Source organism: Lycorma delicatula, chromosome 12 (assembly GCF_047948215.1).
Source record: "Lycorma delicatula isolate Av1 chromosome 12, ASM4794821v1, whole genome shotgun sequence".
Classification (NCBI taxonomy): Eukaryota; Metazoa; Arthropoda; class Insecta; order Hemiptera; family Fulgoridae; genus Lycorma; species Lycorma delicatula.
Genome location: NC_134466.1, coordinates 69,204,400 through 69,231,487, shown reverse-complemented (window position 1 = coordinate 69,231,487; position 27,088 = coordinate 69,204,400). Strand labels below are relative to the sequence as shown.

At 29.6% G+C, this 27,088-nt stretch overlaps 1 protein-coding gene, 1 long non-coding RNA gene and 1 pseudogene across 5 annotated transcripts in view; 2 read left to right on the top strand and 1 right to left on the bottom strand.

The window, feature by feature from the left end:
• LOC142333419 (very long chain fatty acid elongase 7-like) overlaps nucleotides 1-27,088 on the top strand; it is a 115,040-nt gene that overhangs the window by 76,198 nt on the left and 11,754 nt on the right. For all 4 annotated transcript variants that reach the window (XM_075380478.1, XM_075380481.1, XM_075380479.1 and 1 more), the window contains 2 exons: nucleotides 12,174-12,361; nucleotides 24,880-24,981. In XM_075380478.1, coding sequence (XP_075236593.1) covers nucleotides 12,174-12,361; nucleotides 24,880-24,981 — 290 coding nt within the window. The remainder of the gene's footprint in view (nucleotides 1-12,173; nucleotides 12,362-24,879; nucleotides 24,982-27,088) is intronic.
• The window catches only part of LOC142333421 (uncharacterized), a 65,346-nt gene continuing 55,332 nt past the window's right edge, over nucleotides 17,075-27,088 (bottom strand). The window contains exon 7 of the long non-coding RNA XR_012758602.1: nucleotides 17,075-17,155. This is a non-coding gene — a long non-coding RNA (uncharacterized LOC142333421). The remainder of the gene's footprint in view (nucleotides 17,156-27,088) is intronic.
• On the top strand, nucleotides 22,640-23,750 carry LOC142333418 (cytochrome b-like; annotated as a pseudogene).

Genomic DNA, 27,088 nt, shown 5'->3' with positions numbered 1-27,088 from the left:
AGAGGTATTGCGACAAATAGATGAAGAAAGAAGCATTTGGAAAAATATAGTTAAAAGAAGAGACAAACTTATAGGCCACATACTAAGGCATCCTGGAATAGTCGCTTTAATATTGGAAGGACAGGTAGAAGGGAAAAATTGTGCAGGCAGGCCACGTTTGGAATATGTAAAACAAATTGTTAGGGATGTATGATGTAGAGGGTATACTGAAATGAAACGACTAGCACTAGATAGGGAATCTTGGAGAGCTGCATCAAACCAGTCAAATGACTGAAGACAAAAAAAAAATTAATTCAATTGTTTCATTTTTAATTGTAATATGTCATATTTTATATAGGACAGATGTAGCTTGAAATAGTAGCAATGCGAGTAAGAGTACTCGCACACATTCACATAAACCGGTTAACAATACAAGTATGTTGAGGTTAATGCTGTATTAGGAACCTACGTTGACCCACCAATTTAATACTAGTTGTCATTGTTAGATGAAATATAGGAGAGGGTCACGATAAATTCAATTCCCCTATCGGCGACAATTTTTAATAAAAAAATCTGCTGTAGACACTACATAACTTCCTTGTACACCTATTAAATTATACACATTTTTAATAAATATAAGTTACAAAGTGATTACATATAGTGTAATAAATTATTATAGTAGTATAAGCCACAATCGGTAATTTTTAAATGTAAATTAGAATTATTTTAATTTTTCAAAGATCTATTTACTAAAAACAGTTTTTTAATTTTTATTAATTTTTAAAATTTTTTTGTTAAGTTTTTATAAATAAATTTTCTCAAAATAAAACTTCTTACGCGTTTCCATAATAAAATTTACGCATTTAACAAAGTTATTTTACTTCAAACATAAAAAAATGTTTTTCATCGCCAAATTTTTCTGTTTTAAGTTAGATATCATGAAAACTACAGAAAATACAGTTCAGGAACCTGTTTTATTCGATTTTTTAGGTCAAAAAACATAAGAAACCATCAAGGTTTTATTCCTAATACGCTGAAATTTCACCGGAAGAACTGAAATCCGCGCGAAATTTTTCGCTAACCGTAACTCGATAAATAAGCGTTTTCAAAAATATATTTGTGTGAACCTTTTCCTTATTTCAAGCTCTAGAATCAGTTTCCATATTATTTTCATTTCCTTTTGAATCACCTACATATTATATAACCTGTGGCACTTTCGGTAACGTAAGAATTCAAAGTCATATTTAAATCGGTTCAGTCGTTGAGCTGCTGCGGTGGAACATATATACATACATTCTAAATACATTAAACTCCTTTTTGGGCAGTCGTGTAATAAGTTTCCTGCGTTTTATTCATTTGTCACTCGATGGAGGAGAGAAACAACTGTTTAACAAAACTTTGATGTAATATTTGTGTAACGTTCTATTAACATAATATTATTCTTGTATAACCTTTTTTGTTATTATGTTTATGTAAACATTTACATTAATTATTCCTTGTGTAATAGCCTTAATTGTGACACGACGCACTTTATTGTCATTCTATTTAGTAATTATATTACTTATGCGCATATTAAATGCTTTAAATAAAGGCTGAAACCTACATGTTGAGGTTATCACCTCGATCGGTATGATAAAAATATATGGCTCGCTTTAAAATTTATTCTTTTTTTAATTAATATATAAAATATTTTCATTTACATAAAAACACACAAAAAAAATTTTTTTCAGCCTTCGGGAAAAAATTGTTTATGTAAGAAAGTTTAACAATTTGTCAGTGTTTTTTTTTTTTAACAATAATAATTCATTTATGTTCCGATTTAAACATTTTGATCCTCGAATTAAAAAAGACAAATTGGACGAAATTTTTGAGATTTACCCTTAAACGGATGAAGATCGAAGAAAATGAAATTAAGGTTTTTACCCTAACAGGCGTGACTGTATATAAGAATACGATTCCAAAAAAAAACCTGTTTGCAACAATATATATTGATCGCATTGTGAATAAATTTACAGGTACATTTCGGACCGGCCAGTCCGAATGTTGAACCCGCCCGAACTGGGTGTTGAACCCAGTCCGAATTTTTGTCTATTGGTGAACTCGTCTTCCCAAATCAGCTGATTTGGAAGTCGAAAGTTCCAGCGTTCAAGTACTAGTAGTAAAGTCAGTTATTTTTGCACGGATTTCAATACTAGATCGTGGATACCGGTGTGTTTTGGTGGTTGTTTTGAGTTCCTGGAACTGTAATTTCTAATTAAAATGATAAATATTAAAAAAGAATATCTTTCCATAAGCAGGTAACGCTCATGAAATCATATAATGACTTCTTGTTTACTTTTAAAAGGTAATAAACGAACTATATTTGTGAAAGGTACGTGTGACATACTTATTAGAAATTTTGCGTTTTGCTTTACAAATCGATATTAAAAATACTGATATCGCTTCACTAGTAGAACGGTTTCCCTGAGAGTGATATTAGCAATGTTTAGTAACTGTTAATAGGTAGAATGTTATCTCCATCGAAAAAGGTATCCGACAAACCAATCCATTTCACCACATTTTTACTTTTTCCACTAGATAGCGCTGTAGCTTCAGAAGGGAAAGTATTGTAATCGTCCAGTTTGGCCAAAAAACCGGATGGAAATTTTCCGGATATTAATGTTCGTACGTGCGTGTGTTCGATGTCGGCCTCTAAACCACTTTATATCTCTAAAACTACAGGACCGATTTTGACCAAACTCTGTCAGATTACTTCTATATATCTGGCATTGATGCCATTAAATTTTGAACTTAAAAGGTCAAAGGGTCACCCTCATTATCTCGAGATTTCACCTAATTAAAAGTCATATTTTTCTCAGCAGATTTGTTATTGATTAAAAAATTAAAAAATTTGCAAAAACAATTATTACAAAATCGCACCTTCCCAAAAAAAGCTGCGTCACAGGTGAGCGGTAGAATTAAATAAATGAATAATATTTAAAGTGTAAAAAAGTAACTCGGTCTGGCCGGGTCTCAAACTCGATCGCCCGGTCGACTCGGTACCTGATGCGTTAAGCCTTGCAGCTACGCCGACAATAAAAGCAAAATTTATTACATGTAAGTTGTGAAATTATATTAGTTTGTTTATTGCCGACCATCGCCGCTAGTAGTACCACATCCGCGCAAATAAAATACGTATGTGCGCGCGCTTTTAGTGTGTTGTGTGTGTGTGTGTGTGTGTTGTGTGTGTGTGTGTGTGTGTGTGTGTGTGTGTGTGTGTGTGTGTGTGTGTGTGTGTGTGTGTGTGTGTGTGTGTGTGTAAGCCGTGCATCAGAAACAACCCAAAATTGTCAGCTTTTTTACAATGTCTTAAACAGTTTTTTTTAATTTATTTATTTTATTTTTTTTTAACTTATTTCCTTTGTATAGAATTAAATACGAAGCAACACAAGGATACCGATTACATCATTACTCACATTACGAAACTACTAAAGAAAATCCTAATAAATACCGGCCTGCGTGGCGCGTTTCGGCCCTAATTTGGGAAGACGCGTTCACCACTAGACCAACCCGGTGGATTGTAATATATTAATCTATGTACATACATTCTTACGATTAAAATATTACTCGATCAATAAGAATATTAAAATAAAAATAATCGTACGTTATAATAATTACAGTATAATACATAATTAATGTATTTGGAATAATTAAGCTCAAAAAAGTGTAAACTATGAATATTTATATCCGAAGCAGAAAACTTAATCTCTGTGTGCTTGTACGAGTATCTGTTAATATAAAACCTTCGATAAAATACGAAAATAGGTACTTTCTATCAAGAAGTAAAAAAATAAAATTTCAAGTACAATTGAAATTTTTAAAATGAACAAAAATAAAAAGTTCTTACATAAATGCAGTGCCCTTGAGTAAATGTAACTCTACTTATTATTTATAGAACTAGTTACATGTTGCAGGTATTTATTTAATTAAATAATTCAGCAAAACTAAACGAGAGTTTTTTGTCGCTATACATATCGTAAAATATACAAAGCGAAATATTTTAATTGATACGCGTATAAATGTAATTAAGTGTACTTTTTTCTAGCTTTTACGAGTGAAGTAAAAAAAAAAAAAAACCACCAACTCGTAACGCGTATAAAATATTCGTAACCAGTTATTGTATATGACGTCACAAGCCTATTTCCAGTACAAATATATTTCCAACATGCGATACTAAAAATGAAGGGGACCATAGTACGTCATAAAATACTTGTTAACTCAAAGAACCCAAAAATGAATTCACTACAAAAATAAAACAAATCTAAATTATTCGCAATTCTAAAGTTTAATTTTAAATTTTATTTAATTAAATTTAATTTAAAATTAGACATTTAATTTAAATTTCTGTTATAATAATTTTTTTTTGTCTTCAGTCATTTGACTGGTTTGATGCAGCCCTCCAAGATTCCCTATCTAGTGCTAGTCGTTTCATTTCGGTATACCCTCTACATCCTACATCCCTAACAATTTGTTTTACATATTCCAAACGTGGCCTGCCTATACAATTTTTCCCTTCTACCTGTCCTTCCAATATTAAAGCGACTATTCCAGGATGCCTTAGTATGTGGCCTATAACTCCGTCTCTTCTTTTAACTATATTTTTCCGAACGCTTCTTTCTTCATCTATTTGCCGCAACACCTCTTCGTTTGTCACTTTATCCACCCGTCTGATTTTTAACATTCTCCTATAGCACCGCATTTCAAAAGCTTCTAATCTTTTCTTCTCAGATACTCCGATCGTCCAAGTTTCACTTCCATATAAAGCGACACTCCAAACATACACTTGCAAAAATCTTTTCCTGACATTTAAATTAATTTTTGATGTAAACAAATTATATTTCTTACTGAAGGCTCGTTTAGCTTGTGCTATTCGGTATTTTATATCGCTCCTGCTTCGTCCATCTTTAGTAATTTTACTTCCCAAATAACAAAATTCTTCTACCTCCATAATCTTTTCTCCTCCTATTTTCACATTCAGCGGTCCATCTTTGTTATTTCTACTACATTTCATTACTTTTGTTTTGTTCTTGTTTATTTTCACGCGATAGTGCTAAGAAGCAGACTTATAGGTCATATTATTAACATATCCTGGAATAGTCGCTTTAATGTTGGAGGGACAGGTAGATGGAAAAAATTGTGTAGACAAGCCACGTTTGGAATACGTAAAACAAATTGTTAGGGATGTAGGATGTAGAGGGTATACTGAAATGAAACGACTAGCACTAGATAGGGAATCTTGGAGAGCTGCATCAAACCAGTCAAATGACTGAAAACAAAAAAAAAAAAACAAGAAAAAAAGAAATCTAATAATGAAGTCTTTTTAATCAAAACTACCTTTTCTAACATAATTATTCTTTGAAATTCACGCCTTAGAATTAAAACAAAAATTATAATGGCGCCTACTTTTGAAACTAACCGACCAGAAAGGAGTATGAACAGCTGATCGTTGATCTTATATATTATGTACTTTCTTTCAGCACGTCATTGAATTCCTTTTTTGTTAAATTTAATTCATTAAAGATTTTTTAAAAGGATATAACTTATTATGGAAATAAATGTTATTCCAGTTTCGCCTAAAAAGGCTGCGGTGTATAAAATAAAAATTAGTTATTTATCGGAATGTGTTGCAAATGTCTTTTGCAAGCACCCAGATATGTAGAATCAATAGGAGCGGGTTTCCCTATCGTCTGGACCTTCGTTACTATTGTTCGATCGGATTTTTGAAAATTTTAAATTTTCGGATTTTTGAAGTAAGAAAAGTAATTTTTTAAGAAAAGTAATAATAGGATCCACAGCAATACATTGATATTTATTTGAAACATGCTACTATTTTTAAAGTAGGTGCAGATTGTCAAGTATATGAATACGTTTGGCGATAAGAAACACAATCTTTTTTAAATTTATAACCGATCGATTTTAAGTTTTCGGTTACGAAGAAATTTTATCTTGAGCACCGCAAAAACATTTGTGGTGTTTTGGTGAGGGCGAAGAAGAATAAAAACGCAATCATGATAAATCCTGATCTTATTTTGGCGGAAGTTCCTGTCATTAATCCGAAAATTAAAAACTTAAATAAACTTGTGGAAAAACTGGAAAAACTTTAAAAATTCAGTGTTACACAACATTTTTTCCTGATGATATTCAAAATTTAATCGAAGAAAATAAATTCTGGAGACATTTGTTGTGAACCTATTGAAATGGAAAATTTTTATCGATTTAAAATTTAAAAAAAACTATATTATATATGTATTAATTTTTTAAATTTACAATTGAATTATTTCTACTTTGATCATAAGTAGTTATGTTAAACTAATCATATTTAAAAAGTAACACTTCGTGATGTTTTGGAAGCATAGCAACCTAAATCCAAAATTTCCGAAACAAAACGGCCAATAATCAACATTAAGGATCAAAAGTGCCGATTTCCAATCTTATTTTTATTAATATAAAATTATCTAAAAGGTTTTAGCTTTAGAATTAAGTATACTAACAATTTTTAATATTAGAAATTGAGAATTATGTTCATAATTATAGTTACAGTTTTTCGCGTTTTGCCAGAAAACTGATTAAGTGGAGACCGGCTAACTTTTTTCCCCGTTTAGCCTCCGGGAATCACCGTCAAGTATTACTTAAGAGGATTAATGAGAATGATACTCGTATGTATGAATGTAAGTGAAGTGTAATCTTGTACAGTCTCAGGTCGACCATTTCTGAGATGTGTGGTTAATTGAAACCCAACCACAAAAAAACACTAGTGTGTGTGTGTGTGTGTGTGTGTGTGTGTGTGTGTGTGTGTGTGTGTGTGTGTGTGTATGTGTAATATATATAATAGAGTTAACAAGTTTTTAAGATGCAATCTGTGTACTAGATCACAAAAATCTTGACCCAGATTTAATAGTGTTCTGTCACTCATAAAACTTGTTTTTTTAAATAATGCAAATAAATTGAAATTGATTCAGCAAGCTTTCTTTTGTTCAAAATCTGTCGAATATAAAAAAGACAAAATTTTTAGAACAATAATTTAAGTCAACTTCAAGGTTAACATGAGTTTAATAGAGACCGGTTACTGAAAATTAACTAAAACCATTAATTATGCATAATAAAGTTGATTTTACAACTTTCATTATTTCTCATTACATCTGTCCGGTAAACATTTTCATTAATCCACTAAGCAACCTCTACCGACTGTCATTTTCAAAATCGATACTTCTTCCTCTCGTTATCTTGGCCATTTTTCCAAAACGATCTATGCGCTGTAACAAATTTTATATTACTTATTGGTATATGAATATACCCTGAATATGATTAACCTTAATTATCGAAATATCCTTATTTGCAGTGGCACGTGTAGCGCTCTCAAAGTCTTAGAAAACTTTATTCCAGACATCCTATCGTCATCGAAATCTAAAACGCAATCGCCGAGTTAAACCATCGCAACACACAAGTGAGTTTCTGCTGGATCTCTAACCACGTGGGGATTCCGAGTAATGAACGTGCAGATTCCACTGCAAAAGACGTTTGTAGTCAACCATCTTCCACTACCTGTGTTTACTATATCCGACTTTATTAATTGTGTTAAACTCGCACTTCGCGCAAAGCGGTAAGATGGACTGGATTGCCGCAGTAGACAACAAACTTCGTCATATCAAAAATACTGTGTTAACATGGGATTGCTCCCACAGGAAAATTCGCCGAAAGGAAGTAGTCCGCTGCCGATTGCGGATAGGATATAAAAGGGCCATTTACGGGTACCTGATGTCATCGGAAAATGCACCATTATACATAAGATGCGACTGCCGCCTAACTGTGCGCCACATCTTTGTGGATCGCGTGTGTTATGAGGCCTTACGTCGTAAATTTAAGTTGCCCATGAATATTCGTCAAATCTGGACAATGAAAAATAGATTTTAAGCCGGGTATTACTTCTGCGACGTATTTTTCTGTTTGCAAAATTCCAGGAAAGACTGGAACCAAACAATGATCCGTGAAAACCGCCCAAACAGGTTCATAGAACTCTATAGTACATTTTAAACGATTTAAGTGAAAGTCTGAATTAAATGTCAGGAATTTGACGTTAAGATGTCAGATCCAAAAGAAAAGATGGTAACAGAGGCGGTGTTCAAAAGAATCTAAGAGACGGCTAGGTCACCAAGGTTGACACCATCTACAAGTCTTGCAGATGTTTTCATGGCAAGAGAGACCTCTGGTACCGTCTGTAGACTCGAGGAAGCGATCAAGGGAGGACAGCACAGATACAGGGTCCACAGAGGTACAAAGAGAGACGAACTCTCTTAATGAATGAGGTTGAGGCATTAGCGGTGTACATACATTGTCGCGGTGTACAGGCCCGGATCGCACGAACTGCTGTAACAACTGTGGTGGGTGAGCTTGGGCATAGGAAGGTAGAATGTAAGGCTCCCCAGAAGTGCGTGGCTTGCGGAACTGTCGGGCATCGAATGGGGGCCAGAGTCTGTTCGAAAATTCAAGCGTGAAGATCATCCTTCTGAATGAAAGTTGGGCTGCGCAAGACTTTGTGCGACGGACGGCTAACTACATTAGCCGCCAATCTTCATATAACGTAGTCAAAGCTTTCGGAGAACGAAAGCTTTGACAACGATTTTTGCAGAATTCGAATTTATTTCAACTCGAGTTGAAGAAATGACGTCATGTGATACTGACGTTCCACAAACGACTGTTTGGCGCAAATTACGGTAAACGACTACGCTTGAAGTCTTACAAATTAATCGTGGTTCAACGCATTACAGATGACGTCAGAGTTGCTCGGCTGCAGTTTTGTGTGGAAATGATGGATAAAAATAACTGGACGAATATGAGGTAGCAAAAACCCTCATGAAACTTTGCAGCACATTCGTAGTAGTCTTAAGGTCAATGTTTTTTCTACCCTAAACAAACATCGCCCGTTCTTCTTGCAGGAGGCGACCGTAAATGGCAGAGTATATCTGGATGTGCTTCAAAATTTCTAATTCTTCATTTAAACAATGATGACCAACATGGACGCTATCACTATATCATCAAGACGGGGCACCACCTAAAAGTTTGAAATTTTCTTGATATTTGATTCCCAGGACGGTGTATAGGTCGTGAAGATCCAATTGCATGGCCACCTCGCTCCCCAAATTTGACCACGTTAAAGATCTAGTTTACATACCAACTTGGCCTGCAAATCTTGTTGAGCTAATACTTCGAATTAACGCCGCAGCTGCAGAGGTAACGTCCTCTGTAACCTTGCTGGCTACAGTCTGGAACATAATCGTGATGTATATCGCATTAGAAACGGAAGCCATATCGAACCGAAGTGAATCTTGGGTTACAAACTTAATGTGTTTTTCTACGAAATGAGACCCCCAACCGAATCTGTAAGTAAGTTATTTCAATATGCTTTTAAAGTTATGAAATTCTTTTTGAATCACCCGGTAAAAATACCGCACTCTAGGTATTTGCTTCAATAGTGCATTAACATTTAAAAACGTTTATTTTTGTGTACGTTATTTTGAAATTTTTTTTTCCCAAAATTTCATTAAAAATGTGTATATTTGAACATAATTAAAATTATTATTTTTTTAATAAAAAAGTTTTTTAGTAATTAACTTAGACTATAACACTTCTTTAGTTGTTCACCTTCACAAAAAAATTATCTTTCTTAAAAACAACCTCTTTTTAATGTTTGAAACTACACAATGAATCAAATGCTATAATAAATTACCTTTTTTATAACTTACTTGGAAAGGTTATTGCCTTGAGTAGTAACACTCGCAAGAGATAATACAATAGAACAAATCAATAGAAAACTCATTATATGGGGTAATGGAAGTGAAGTTATTCCTACAGATAATGAACAAAAAATTGTAAACAAATCGCAAACAACTGAAATTATATGGAAATAGAATCTGATAAAATGTGCTTACATGTCTTGTCTTATCTCTCATTTATTCAAGTAGAAGAAAATTTACAATAAAAATACTAATGTAAATATGTATACATAAATCAGAATGTTTATACTCCTTTATACCAATGCTCGCTTAAAACTCAGGAATTATTAGATCTACCCGAACGATAAATTTAACATTTATTTAAATCATCAGAAAATTTAAGGTGTTAATCGAGCGAGGAGTAAAGTAAAGTAAAACGAAACCAAAAGTATTGACTTTAGTTAATAATCTTTTACTTAGTAATATGTTTAATCCCAGATTAAATCACGTTCTGCAAAATGTAGTAAACGATATCTGCAGTAGGATAGATAGACTGAGACAATCTGATAGTAGATAGACTGAGCGTAACTGCTTTGACATCTCTGCAGAGTACTGTTGACACACAAGGTCTCTGTATTGTGTTACCATGTAACAAGTATTAAATACCTAAATATGTTTATCATAATTGAAATAAATTTTATTCGCTAAAATCAATTATATTTATTTGGAGATGCGAGTACAGTTTCTGTATAACTAATCATACAACTACATAAAGTAAATAATGAAAAATTATTTTTCATGTTACCTCTTCCTTTTTCTGGTATACAGAAAGAAAGATTATCTAATTTTTTTCTTTATTTTTTTTCTACCGAAAGAATGCATTCTACAAATATATTTTCAACAGAAAGAAAATTAGAAGCTCCTTTCTTGTAAATTTATCATCTTCAGAAGATTGTTTCAACCTCCTTTTAAAAAAAAAAACTATATTTTACAGTTAAATTAATTGAAATCGCATTTTAATTAAAATTGAGGTTACCGACATCAATGGCAAAATTTTAGAATCTTAGCCTTTCATCCGAAAGGCCCTGAGTTTGAATCCCAGTCGACCATATTTTACATATTACAAAAACTTCTATTCCGTATATATATTCCCGTGCACAAGCTTTAAGTTTTTTAATTAAATAAAATGGACTGTAAAAAATGAAATAAAATTATATAAATTCATTTACTAAAATTATACGGATTAAATAAAATGGATTGTTTGATGGATAAAATGAATTGGAATTAATAAAATAAAAAAAAACTTCTTTAGTTTTAATAGTTTGTTTTAATAGTCTATTATCATAATATACATTATTTTTTAAAAAGCAGTTGCATTAATTTATTACTTTAAATTGGGATAGAGAGATACTATTCAGACCTGCTTTCTGTGAGAGTAAGGGTGTTTTAACAGAGATGCAATACAGCTGAATATTTCCAACATTTCAATTAGCTTGGCATGCTGATGTCCAATCGGTGAATAAGACAAGAGGAAACCATTTTACTCCTCTTTTTGTCTAATACAAGCAGCTTGTTACTGTAAAATAGGTAAGGAGTGATTTGTATATCTTGTCGTATTGCTCAAAACCTCTCTTGGTTTCAGCAAATTTGAGGAAGGTGGTTTTGTTGTTTCTGCCAAATGGGACAAACTCTTTGTTGGGAAAAAAACAAATGTTTCTACAAACTATCAGAGAATAACAGGTTGAATTATTAATCTGTTGATAATGTTCACGACTCATTTTTCCATTACATTGTTAAACTGCATATTTTTTATTTATTTAAAAACAATGGTTTCATTTTAATATTTTAAGTAAAAAAAAAACAGGCTGTTACGGTTGATGCCAGTGAATAAATTTGGCAGTTTTATGACCCTTTCACTCTCCACTTTAATATTACATTATTTTCATGAATAAGATTTGATTTTTGAAGCCATTCAAATTTAGCGGTAAAACAACAATTTTCCGGGAAAATGACTTGTTCTAAGAAAACTGTTTATTTACTTTATCTCTTTTTATTATATAACATTTGTTAGATTTGAATTCAACATGTTTACTGTGCAGTATTACTATCGAGCGGAAAAACACAGTTTTTATAGAAGTGAAACAACAGTTCATTTTTTTCTGAGAAAAACAGTTAGTCAAACGGTTTGATATTTCACAACAGATATTTCACTAACTTACATACATAACGAATATATCTTCTTAATAATCTGAATATACAGAATTTTATCCTTTCCATTGATGATGTACTGAATACTGATAGCACAATAAATGAAATTTACACTGTAATATCATAATATATAAAAATAGTAATTAAAAATATATTAATACATATTAAATATAACTTTTATATATATATATATATATATATATATATATATACAAAATAATGATTTTTTTTTTTCAGAAAAGACCATAGAAACATGGCCATTAATGGATCCATATTTAATAGTGACCATTACAGTTGGATATTTATTTTTCACACTGAAGTTAGGACCAGATATGATGAAGGGAAGAGAAGCATTCAACCTGAAAATCCCTATGATTATTTATAATGCATTTCAAGTCTTATTTAACTTAAGAATATGTTTAGCGGTAAGTTATATATGATTATCCTTTTTTCTTTAATTTAAAAAAATGAATACTATGCGGTAATGTGATATTGATTCAACAAAAGATATTTAATTTCAGTGTAATGCATGATGGTATCCTCTGAAATTTAATTTATTTCATGTGATTAACAAGGAGAATAACATTTTATAAAAATAAGTATAAAATCTTGAAATAGATATGATAAAAATAATAAATAAAAAAATCAGTGTTGAAAATAAAAAGCTATATTAAATGGGGTTATCCATACAAATTGGAAAAGAAGATTTTTTAAAAGTAAGTTGTTTTCCAATTTAATAGCAGATACAACATGATGTAACTGGCATTCAGTATCATTAAACGTGTCATCTTAAATATCAACAAAGGGTTGTTTATTGGTATGATTGTGAATGATTCCAATGGTAGATAATTTTTCTCTTTACCTACTTTTTTTATTTACTCTTAATCTACTTTTCTCCGTTATCTGTGAGTATCTATCTGATCCTGTTAGATTTTCTGTGCTGAAAATGCCAGGACCTGAATAACCAGTACACCGATTGTACCTGGTAAGAGGAAACTTGTTTTCTTTCTGGTGAGGACAGAAAAATTCTGAAACGGCTGAAAAATTCTGACGACTGAAACGCCTATCTGATAAAATCAGGCATTTTTTCAGATAGTTAATCCTTCCAACAAAAATATTTTAATAAAATGGAAAATTATTTCAATGATTTTTTTTTTGTTTAAGCTTCCAAAAACAAGAAAAAATGGCTTTACTTGTGATTCAAAATTGTAATCTTAAATTTTTAATAGATTGAGATTGAATTTTAAACAGCCTAAATCAATAATGTTAATCCCATATAATCTTAAGTAAATTTAGTAAACAGATGAAAAATTTTATGTATTTTATCTATTTTTGAGTCAACTATGGTTAAGAAGTCTGTGCCTATTAAGGGAAATTACCAAAAACCTAGCAGTTTGGCAAATAAAGTTAAAAGTCAATAAATAAAATAATATAAATAATATTACAATAAAATATTTTATAATAATAATAAAATAATATAATAACAAATAAAATAAAATACAAATACAGTAGAGAACTGACTATCTGACATAATTTGGCAGAAGGGCAGGGGCTGGATAACAAAAAAAACCGTACAGGCTGGAGTTCAATAAATACACTTCCTGCCCTACCCATACAATTAAAACCCCTAATTTTATTACAAAACCCACTCTAATTTATATTTCTGATCTCTTAGTACAGACCAGTACTAATAGATAATTGTTATGTATTGTATTATAGGTATTAAAAGTTTATTACAAAAAAAGGAAGCCCAAAAATAAAAATATTATTCACATTTTAATGTAAGTTTTATTATGTCTAACTTTGCAGGAAACATACTTTAAAGTAAACAAAACATTAATGTAAAACTTACGGTTAATGTTAATGCCTACTAAAATTATTTAAGCTTAATTAAGTGTTCATTGCTATATTATCAGACAAATGGGAAAAGCTAATTTGAGAGTCAAAACTAACATTTTTATTTTTTGAAAAGGTCATTGATAAACGTCTGCTTCTCCCTTTTAGTTCTCTTCCATGGTGTAATTTCCCTCTGCTGCAAGCAGATGATATCAGTTGATATTGCTTCCTCCTGTTCACTAATGTACTGAAGTTGCCTCAATCCTCTTGAATCTTTCTGAATGTCGGATGAGATTTTTCCTTTCATCTAAGGATTCTTCCTTCTCCTCTTCTATTAATTACATCATTGTCAGTTATTTCATAAAGATGCTTGCTTGCCTTTCATTTGTAAGATTGGCATCATCACAATCACAGCCCAGTACTTTTTCCAGCAACGAAATAAGTTTATAATTTTCATCTTCCACTTCAATTTCACACACGGATTCAAAGTTAAAAAGTCAAACTTCATTTTTTTCTAAAAGAACTTTTCAAGACCTTACTAGAGAAATATGTTTGGAATCTCTTCACACGATTCAGCCAACCATCATAACCAATCTAGCATGTCAATATTTTATGCAGCGGTTAAATAGGCTTCATTATTATCAATTACTGATATCAATGGACTGAGAAGACACAGATATTACATTTTTTTAGCATTTCAAGGTCACCCTGGTCCATCGGCTGACAAACAGCAATCGCATTGGTGGTAAAAATAAAACTTTGATGTCTCCATCTGTAATGCATCTGAGTTTGTTGTGACCGGATGCAAAGGTAAGGTACATTGTCAAGAATTATCTTTTCTCAGCAAATTGTTGTTTTTCATTCTACAATCAGTATGAATTCATTTTGAAACCAGGTTTTAAAAATCTCTAAATTGATTCATGTTCTCTTTTGATGTGTGTAATATAGGGGTAGTGATTTCTGATTTTTCAGTTTTTTAAAAGCTCCAGGCCTCTTTGACTTTCCATTTACGTAAACATAGGCTTATGGTTGCTGGTTGCGTTACTGCAAAGCAAGATGGTGACTTCCTCCTCACTTCTCCGGTGCAGCACCTAAATTTTTTGATGCAAGCCTCTTTGTAGGGGGAGCATCTTAATAATTTAAACCAGTTTCATTGCAGTTGTGCAACTACTCCCTAGAAAAAAAATTCCCAGCTTTTCAATAAGCCTAAAACGATAGCCCCTGAACAAACATACAGCCTCTATATCGGCAAATAAAGGCTCCCCACTTATGCTATGGTCAGGCAAATGGTGAATCAGTTTTTCAAAAGGTCTAACCATCCATCACTGGTGGTAAATTCTGAATCTTCTCCTTCCATTTGTCACTTAAATTTCAATGCTTTTTCCTTCAATATCAACCCAATAATGTCTTTAAACTTAATCTCCAATAATCTTCTTTACTTAACTTCTAGCATCGTTTTTCTTATTTTTATTCTTCTGAATCTTTTCAGTCTATTTGTACTTAAATTCCAATACTTTAACCTGCAATATCGGCCCAATAACTGACAAGCCTTTTAAGTCTTCATGCCACAAAAATAAAGCTTTCTAAACTTCTTTATGCTTAAATTTCAGCATTGTTTTTCTTAAATTCATTTCACTTCTACTAGATTGTGCAGCATCTACTTTTCAATTTCTGCTAGATTTTTCTTCCAGTTTCCAACTGTACTTTTCTCGACTCCTAACTCTGAAAGAACAGTTTGTGTCATTATTGCAAAGTCCAGTCACTTTATAGTATATAATTTTTTCTTCATACTACAATCTTTTGTCGTTTATCACCCATTTCATAATACTCATTAAAAAAAAATAAAGAAGCACACCAAACAACAATTTACTAACAAAACTGGGAACAGTGACATATTCCGCACTTATTGGATGTGACATCCAATAAAAACTGAAGTGAAGAGCAGGCAGCAGGGCGGGAGAAATCCACGTGTTGTATGCCTCAACTTGTGTTATGTACATAGCATGTAGAAGGATTGTAACAGACACCCACTTTCAACACCTTGGTAAGATATTAACACCAAAGTAAATTTTTTTTTTAACTAGGCCAGATAGTACAGAGGCCAGATTGTCGTAAATCTACTGTATATAGTTTTACCGCTTTAATTGTGCTCCTTCAGTTGCTTCCACACCCTGTTCAATCCCCTTATATAATTTACTATAAAAAGTTATTTTATTTCAAAAAAGACCAAAGACAAGGAAGTTAAATTCGATATTGTTATGAAAGAAAGATTCACAATTTTTTTTTTACTTCTTTAATTGCACAATATATTAGTAGAATATTGTTCTTAATGTCTTAATTATTACTATTCAATAATGAGTTTTCTGCTATTTTTAATGAAGCGGTTTCCTAACAATCTTAATTTTTATTTATGGGCATTTCTTAAAAGTACAATTTCACAAAAAACCTCATAATTCTACTTATCATATTTTTAAAAAAAATTAAATTAACTATGCTAATTATGTTAATTAAATTAACTATTTTTTTTTTTATTTTAAATAAAAAATTGCAAGCGGCGGAATTAAATAAATGAATAATATTTAAACTGGCCACTAGTACCGCCACACCAGTGCAAATGAAATACGGTATGCATGAGCGCTTTAGTTAGAATCATTGAATTAAATAAACAAAAAATATTGTATTTAAATAAAATTATAAGTATTTTAGATTAAGTTGTGTATGTCAGCTGTGCATCAGAAAAAAGCCATATGATGGGAAAGTAGTACAACTTGTGTGTTGTCAGCTTTTTTTTTATGAACACGGAAACTTTCCTTTGTATTTCTGTGTTACACAATTGCTATTAATTAGAGAAGAAAATTAACATTAAATGTCTATAGTGAAATATAATTCTGTTTTCAGAATTACTGGCAAAAATTACATATACGTATTAGCAAAAACATACTAATACCTAACTGCAGTACCCCTATTTTTTTTTTTTTACATTTTTTCTATAAAAAAAACCCTGATAAGGATTTCAACTCTGAAAATTCTGGTCAGTAGGTAGAGATGGTTTTTACCATTGAGTAGGTAGAGATGCTATCACTTAACCGTGGAAATTGGTCAAGTGGTAGCAGATCGATTATGTTCTGTTGTAAACAATGAACAAAAACTTTTACATACAGAACTTATAAAAGACCCAATCTAGCGTACTAATACACTTAATTGGCAATAAAAAACAGATGGTACATGAATGTTATTATTTTAAAATTTTTGACATTTACTTTATGAAACATTTTATTTTATTTAATATACATATTATTCCAGTTGCTTTTCAAATTCATGATTTCTTCGGTATAGTAGCCAGTAATTATAATGTTAACTGAAGGAAGCTAGTAATTGATTAGCTGTAAACATTACCAAAAGTATATAAAAATAAAATAAAGAAAATCATATTTAGTATCACCTGACTTATCATAACAAAATTAAAACTCATGAAAATACAATTGTGTAAACTACACTGGTAATTCAATGCTCAAATAAAACATAAATATTTATAATGAATAATTAAAAATTAATTTACATAAAAATGGTTACATTAATATTATCGAGGTCACACCTAATAATTATTCTTTACTTCATAGTACGAATTTGCATGATCGTTGTATAACTGATACCTTAAAACAAGAGTATGGTGACATTAGAATTGTTTAAAATGATGTATATAAAACATACCTTTGATAAAACTCTTAAATATACAGATTCATTAAAGGACAGTACTGTACTGTGGTACTAGACTTTACTGTGACAGTGGATGAAGAATTTATTGTAATTTTCTGACAACAAAAAAGATTATAAATTTAAATTTTATTTAAAGTTAAAAAAATTGTTAAATAAATGTAAATCTATACTTTTCATTTAAAACAAGCTTTATTAGACTTCATTGTCACTGGGATCATGGTACATTTGTTGTTGAGTTGTTATATGTAAAAGTAATTCTTTGAACACCTTTGTTGTGTTTATGCGTTCAGAGTGTGTGTAATTTAAACCATTATTGTTTATTTAGAATATATAAATATAAATTAAAATAAAGAAGCTTTAGGCTAAAAATTTTATGTATTTTTTTTTAGATTTTCTAGTAACCCCTTCCTTAGTAATCCCCATCCGGAAATCCGAATGGGGGACCAGTTTACCTCTGGAATATTTTACCGAGGAAGGCGCCTCCATCATTGTTATATGAAAATGCAGAGAGCTACATTTTCTAGGGAAAAAGCAGCTGCAGTTTTCCATTGCTTTTAGATTATGGAGGCAGAAGAATTCTGTTATTTGGGAAGTAGAATTACTAAAGATGGATGAAGCAGGAGTGATATAAAATGCCGAATAGCACAGGTGAAATGAGCCTTCAGTCAGAAATATAATTTGTTTACATCAAAAATTAATTTAAACGTCAGGAAAAGATTTTTCAAAGTATATGTTTGGAACGTAGCTTTATATGGAAATGAAACTTGGACGGAGTACCTGAAAAGAAAGATTAGAAGATTTTGAAATGCGGTGCTATAGGAGAATGTTAAAAATCAGATTGGTGGATAAAGTGACAAATGAAGAGGTGTTGCGGCAAATCGATGAAGAAGCATTTGGAAAAGTATAGTTAAAAGAAGTAGACTTATAGGCTATATATTAAAGCATCCTGGAGTAATCACTTTAATATTGGAGGGACAGGTAAAAGGAAAAAATTCTGCAGGCAGGCAAAGTTTGGAATATGTAAAACAAATTGTTAGGGATATAGGCTGTAAGGGGTGTACTGAAATGAAATGACTAGCACTACTAGATAAGGACTCTTTGAGAGCTGCTTCAAACCAGTCAAAATGGGACAAAAAACAAAGGCTAAAAATCATATTAATTGAAAAATGGCATTAAATTGAAATTAGATAACTGACAAAACTTACTTTGGTTACCAATAATATAGAAAATTTGTAGCTGAATAACTGTATAGGATTGTATAATTAATAGAGTACAGTCATAGTATAATAATGTATAGTCTGTCAAATCTAATGGTGACTTAATTTCAACGTTATTTATTTGTTGTGAGAGCAGCAAACATTATCATTCAATATCACTATCTCTAAGATCTTTAAATGTTACAAGGGACATTAGTGACCATCCTATCAGTCTGGCATTACTTAAATCACTGTGAATAAAATACTTTTCATTAATATACAAGTAATTATAGTATAGCAAATGTTGTTAAGTAAAACTCAGTTCAAATTCCACATCTGGAAGACAATTTTAACATTGTAATTTTTAAAAATTTTCTAAAAACATATCCATACTGTTTATAAAAACTTATTAATTTTATTTTTTTTAATTTACTGTTGTAATATAATTTTATTTTGTTCTCCTCAAATAATTATGTTTACAAAGTTAAAAAAAAATTAAATTGCTTATAAATAAACAATGTAATTAAAACAAAAAAAGTTCAAATTTTATGCAAATTATTATGTATCTTTTATTATAGACTAGCAGTGAACTTGAATGTAGGATTTTCTCTTATCTATTTGATTTACTGTTAAATAAACATAATAAAATTTAAAAACAGTGTAGGTAATGATATAGATTGATATGATTTTTATTATTATATATTACATTATAATAATAATAAAAATAAAAATAATAATAATGATATATTATTATTATTATTATTATTATTCTTATGATTGTAGATATTGATTTTGATTTAATAATGGTTTTCAACAACAAAAAAAATCATTGTTATCAGATCAATATTCTTAATGTTTCCAACTCGTTCATTTTTTTTAATTTTCTGTATTTACTGGTTAACAGTTAACGTTAATTACTTTTAAATAATTTCTTTCATCCTGTGTTGAGAAGAGTAGTATTCTTATAAGATTTTAATGGGATTTTTATTTTTACTAATAAGAGATCATAAAAATTGACAAATACACAATTTTCCATCATTTATTTTTGTTAATTCTCTTAACAATTTATGACTTTACAAATTAAAAACAAAATCTTTATAATAAAATCGCTAAATAATCCATAACATAGCACTAACAGCTGAAGAAAATTAAATTTAGTTCAACAGCCATTTCCCTGATTTTAAATTTACAGTAGGAGTGCACTAAATCGTGAACTTTCACAATGTTTTCATTAGTTTTTGAAGTGGGAGGTCGGCTTGGCTGGACCAGGGGTCATCTTTAACTGATTCACAGACATCTTTGAATCTGTTGAACTATATAAAAACATTTGGCCAGTTAATTTATCTTCAAAAGCTGTTTTTTTAAAAGTTCATAAGTTTCCGAAGCTGATGTCCCGGTTTTCAAACAAAATCTGACACACTCGTTATGTTTTTTCAACCATTTTGCGAAATCAGTAATCTGCCAAGAACTGAAAACACATCTTCACTCACCAGGATACCCTGCTCTCTACTGAACAAAGATATTGAGGTGATCTTTTCAGGATGTTTCAAGAAAAAAACAAACTTCCCCTTCCACAAGGGCAAACTTACCTCCTCCTATTGAGCAGTGGCAGGCGCCTGTATTAAAACTTTCAAATCATACCTTGTGTTGTTAAAGTGAAATAATATTCCTGTATTCCATTTTACCAGTATGATTTTTATTATTTTAATGAAGGTGTAAGAATAAAAAACGAACTATTTATAATTCATTTTTAACAATAAATTAATTCATTTTAGTTAACAAAACAAAAAAATAAGACGAGAAAAAATTCATCGACACGAAAATCATTTTCTACTCACTTCTTTTTAATTGCAACAATCTTCTTAATCTTTGATATTGAAATTTCAATAATCATACCAATATTCTCAACAAAAATAATAATTATAGAAGAATGACTGATTTCATCAACAATTACAATCTTAATCTTAATTATAGGACTTATACATGAATGAAAAATAGGAATACTAGAATGAAGAAATTAAGGAGAATAGTTAAATATAACATTTACTTTGCAAATAAAAATTATTGAATAATCAATTTCTCTTAAATAGAGTAAAGAAGTAAAATTACAATTAATTTCGACTTAATTTTAAGGATAATCCTCATACTCAATTTAACTGAAGCTAAATAGAAGCTACTCACTATTAATGAAAAAATTGATTATATCCAGTTAAAAGAATAAAAAGTAAAGGAGCCGCTAACTACCTTTCAAGTGAAATCACTTTATTCTTATTTATATAGTTTAAAAAAAACAATACACTTTCAATGTATAAATAAATAAATTTTATAAATGTCCAGAAAAAAAATTCATAATAACAATTTCAATGTTAGGCTTTTAGTAAAAAAAAAATAAAACTTAGAATACTTAAAGTAAACCTATCAAAAAAAAACCTAACCATTGCAAAAATCCAACTAAACCACCCGAAACAAAATATTCTAATCAACCCACATCAACTAATCTATAACTAAAATAACAAAAACTAAAAAACCGATTTAAAAAAAAACCTGAAGAATAAAATCTTAAAAACCACATAGAACTGAAAAAATAAAAATAAATTAAACCAAAATAAAAATAAAAAAAACTTAAAACATCAAAAAACAAAAAAACAAAAAAAAAACAAACAATAACAAAGGAATCAATCTACACTCAAAGAAAAAAAAAGAAAAAAAATCAATTACAATAAAATCCAAAAATAAAAAAATAATAAAAAATGAAAACAAAAATATAAATCTTAGACAACAAATCAAAATAATAATGTAAATAAACAGATAGCAAAACAACAATAAAAATTCAAATACTTAAGCAACAAAAAATATATATATATAAAAATATATAAAATATATACTTAAGCAACTATCAATTATAAAAAAATAAGAAATAGAAACAAAAAATAAAAAAAAAAAACAAACCCACTAAATACACAAATCAATTATTTAAGACACAAAAAAGGATTAAAGAAAACAAAAAAAAATAAATTTTAACATAAGGTCAAGCTATCTAAATAATCTCTTCTAGAATTACAAATTAAAAAAAACAATAAAGAAAGTCCTAAAACACCATCACAAACCCCAAACACCAAATAAATAACTAAAAAATAATAATCAAAATCAAAATAACCTATACCCAAAAATAAAAAAAAAAGAATAAAGTAATAAATATTCAAGTCCCAAAAGACACAAAAGAAAATGCCTACGAACAAATAAAAAAATAATTAATCTAAAGAAATAACCAAAAAAATAAATAATTATCATAAGCAAAGTTTAGGATAGTTTAAAAAAAACAATGATCTTGTAAATTATAATTTAAAAAAAATTTATCTAAACAAAATCAGTAAAGAAAAAATCATCTTTAGTATCCAAAACTAATATTTTATATTAAAATACTTACTGAATTTTCACAAAATATTTAATTTTATCAAATATTATTATATCTCCAATACTTAAACACCCTATATCACTAGGATCAATACTAATTTTTCAAACAGCCCTAATGTGCAGAAATAATTCAATAATAATTAAATCATCATGATATCTTTACATCATATTTGTAACAACAGTAGGAGGACTAATAATTATATTCATATATATATCAAGAATTGCATCAAATGAAAAATTCAAACCAAGAACAAACATTTTTTTAATCTGAATATTAGTTATATTAATTTCTATTATAATAAGAAATTTAGATCCAACCACAGAAATAATTACTAAATTTAAGGAAATAAAGGAAATGACAACCGAACTAACTGAAGAAAAATCAACAAGAAAATTTTTTAGAATATATAAAATAAATATTACACTTACAATAACAATATTAATTACACTACTAATTACTAATTACTTAATTACTAATTATTACAATAATCTCAGTAAATAACATCGTAAGAACATTTGAAGGACCACTTAAAAAAACTTATGTTTAAATCAATATGTAAATTAAGACCAATTAATTCCTTCTTAATTGATTTACCAAGACCATCAAATATTTCATTATGATGAAACTTTGGATCACTTCTAGGAATATGCTTAATAATTCAAATTATTTCAGGATTATTTCTAGCAATACATTACTCACCAAGAATTGATAAAGCTTTTAAAAGAATTGTGCATATTACCCGAGAGGTAAATTACGGATGAATAATTCGAAATATTTCACGCAAATGGTGCATCATTATTCTTCATTTTAGTTTTTATACACACAGGACGAGGAATATATTATGGATCATTTAAATTAAAGAAAACATGAATATCAGGATCGTTAATTCTTTTAACATTAATAGCAACAGCATTTATAGGATATGTATTACCATGAGGTCAAATATCCTTCTGAGGAGCAACAGTAATTACAAACTTAATTTCAGCAATTCCTTACATAGGAGAAATAGTAGTACAATGAGTGTGAGGGGGATTTGCTGTAGACAATCCTACACTCAATCGATTCTTCACATTCCACTTCATTTTACCATTCATCTTATCAACAATAGTAATATTACACCTAATATTCCTACACGAATCCGGATCATCTAACCCACTAGGTATAAAAAACAATATTTATAAAATTCCATTCCACCCCTACTTTACAACAAAAGATATCTTAGGAATAGTAATAACAATAATAATTTTTACAATAATAATTAATTTAAATCCATTCCTCACCATAGATCCAGAAAATTTTACACCAGCAAATCCACTAAGAACACCTCCACACATTCAACCCGAATGATACTTTCTATTCGCATATGCAATTCTACGATCTATCCCTAGAAAATTAGGAGGAGTAGTAGCACTAATAATATCAATTATAATTATTATATCAATACCATTCTCAATAAAAATAAAATTTCAAACAAGATCATTCTACCCAATAAATAAAGTAGTAATATTCTGAACTATAGTAAATACATTTATTTTACTCACATGAATCGGAGCACGACCAGTAGAAGAACCATATATTATCACGGGACAAATCTTAACCACAATTTACTTTTCATTTTTTATTACCTATCCCATGTCTGCAAGGATATGAGATAAATTATAAGTTATAAGTTAATAAGCTCAAAGCAATATAACTTGAAATTATAGGAAAGTATAAAATACTATTAACTTTTTTATCACCTTAAAATAATGAAAAACAAAAAAATCAATAATTTAAAAAATTTTTCTTTGTGAATGTACTGTGAAATTAATAGTAATGAGTTATTAGATTGAAAGTACAGTAACACTGTATATATAAATGTGTGACCGGACAATGTTCATCAGCTTACTGCTGTATTGATAAACACAAAGGGAGGTATAGATTTGTATCATACTGTATTAGTCTATGACTAGATTAAAAATTAAAAAAAGATTTTCTATTAAAAGAAATGTTTTTATGAATACAGCTCATTCAAGCTCCTTTTGATTTCTTAAAGATTAATCCCATATCATATTCAACTATATATAGGCTGATGTGGATATCAAGATGGAACCCAACAGATGGTAGATATCTATCTAGTTGATAACTATTAGAGATATCTAGTGGTTTACACAGTTTTAAGTAGTTTCTACTTCAACTAGATAAATAATATCATTGAAAAAAGTTATTTTTATTTTATGAATATAGGTAGAGATGCACCTTTTGTACAATTTTCTAAGTGTTTTTTTGTCATTTATCTTTTCTAATTTTTTGAAATGCGTATTTCAAAAGTCACTTATTTTTGCTAAACAATTGAACTGCATATCAAGATTTCGATTTTAATCATTTACAGTTAATCATTAACAGTTTTCGAATACATATGGATTTAAAATATTGTTTTTAAATTTAAGTGACAAAAACATACTAAATAAAAAATTTAAATCACATCCATACATTTAACACATTATTGCAACAAAAATCTTCCAAAATTTATTCAAAAACTAGTACCATATCCTTCGCTATAAAAATTACATATTAGCAGTACATTTAGAGGACAGATCCTGAAGAAAATTGATTTAGAAAATGAAAGTTAAAACTCAGGTGACATTTTGTTCTTCGCCTTAAACTGCACTGTATACTGTAGTCTGTTAAAACTTTTTTTTAGATTTTTTAAACACAGTAGTAAGTTATCAAAAATCAATTAAATACATAAAAATTATAGTAGAGTAAATCATTAATAATTTTTTTTTTTTATTTTCAGCTGTTTCTAACACCAAATGCGATTCCATATTTATATCAAAATAAGTGCTTAAGAGTTTCAGAAAATCCAGCAACATCTCTGTCTCATCCACTGTATAAAGCGGTAAGTGTTATCCCTCTAGTGTGCAGAGATAATTTATACAGTTCACTGTTTTCCAACAAAAGGTGAACATTAATTTTTCAGTCTATTCCTGCAGAGAACACAATGATGATATCACTAGCACAGTTGAATATCACCAATTTTTAATGAGCTTGAAATCCAGATGCAAAACTCATATTACATCTGTTCAGCTCGATCAAAGAAGCAGTACTTCATCCTCACTTCCTTGACAATCTTAAGAATCGTTATTCTTAAGATTGGTTTTGTCAGTTTTGATAGCCAGTGATGATGTCATGTCAAGTTAGTCGCCTACAGTACCTACAATACCTACAATATTTTTGGTTATTATATCTTGTCAAATGCTGAACATTTCTCTAATATAAGGTAGAACACTTTCTAGTAGAATTTATTTATTAGAATATTTGTTAATATAAACAGAACTTTCAGTGAATGCATAATATAAGTTGTAATAATAAGAGTAAATATTTAAATGAATTTATTTTAATTAGTTAATGATATTATATATAAAGAGATAAATTATTTAACATATTTCAAAATTAAACTTAAAGGGTTTTAAAGTGTTACATCATACCAGCCATAAGAATTCAAAGTAAAAGAGCATGTTACAATGGACAACAGTGTTCTTGTTTCAATAAATCTATAAAAATATATAGTATAATTGCTATACTATATCTTTATCATGATTGGCTTTATGAAAAAAGTAAAAAAATCATAGATGGCTTATTTTATTTATCAGTTCTCTGTTAACCTACACTACTTCAGTTTAATACTGAAATTTGTTTTCTTAAAAAATAATGAAAAACAATGGAAATTTTTTTTACTATACGAACCTTTCTTGATTATACAAACAAATGAAACAAGCCAAAATTTTAAAAATATTATAAACAATTTGCATAAATTTATATAAATAATAAATAAATATTTGTCCTTTTAAGAGTCACAGTATGCTACACTTTACTAAAATATAGAGGGAGTGAGAGAGAGATTGTGCGAGAGCTTCAAGTTTAGCACAACATACTATATTGTGCTAAAAACAGTAGGGTGCAACTGTTTATGTTATTGAAATGTATATATCAAAAAAGACATTAAAAAAAATATGCAACTTCTTTGTCATATGATTGGTGAAGAGAGTTGATTTATATAACAAAGTTAAATAAAAAAATTTATAGTAACAGTGATGTGTGTTTATATATTTTTTTTCTTTTTGTGTGGCTTTCTGCGAGTGAAAAACGCTTCAGCATTATCATCGCCCGAACACGATGTACGTGCTGTAAAAAATGAAAGTTAAAAAATTCACAATTAAAAATTAAATAATAAAGTCCAGAAAACTGAACAAGAAATCTAAACACAAAACCTAATAGAATAACAAAAATCAAAACAAAATAGAAGATTAAAAACCAAAACAGAATAAACTAAAACATAAAAATAGAGACAAAACAAAAAAATTAATCTACAATGTTAAGACACAAAAACATACAACTACTGTAAAAAATCTAAAAACACCATTAAAAAGTAAGTAAAATATTAGCACCCTGGAGAAAGAAAAATACCTGATCCAAAACTTCTTTATTATTGCCCAGGATTTGAAAAAAATTCCTGGGCAATTTTACGACAAGGCTGCATAATGCATGCATTCCACAAGAATGTGGCGTACAGTCAAGCAGCAGTTGCATTGCATGGATACCGGTGCATTCACTGCTGACATCAGATATCTGTGAGTAGCTATCGTATGTCCTATCCGCAATCAGCAGAGGACCACTTCCTCACAACGAATTTTCCTGTATGAGGAGTCCATGGCAATACACAAACGTTAATGTACCGGAGTTTGTTATCTACAGTAAGCGACCAGTCATCTTGCCACTTTGCACGAAGAATAAGTTTTACACAGTTAATAAATTGGATGTAGTAACACAGGTAGTGAAAGATGGTTGACCACATGCGTCTTTAGCAGCAAAATCTGCATGTTCATTATCTGGAATCCCCATGTGGCTAAAACATTCCAGTGGAAACCACCAGAAACTCACGTGTGTTGTGATTGTTCAACTTGGCAATTGCATTGTAAATTTTGGTGACAATGTTTCAGTTGTGA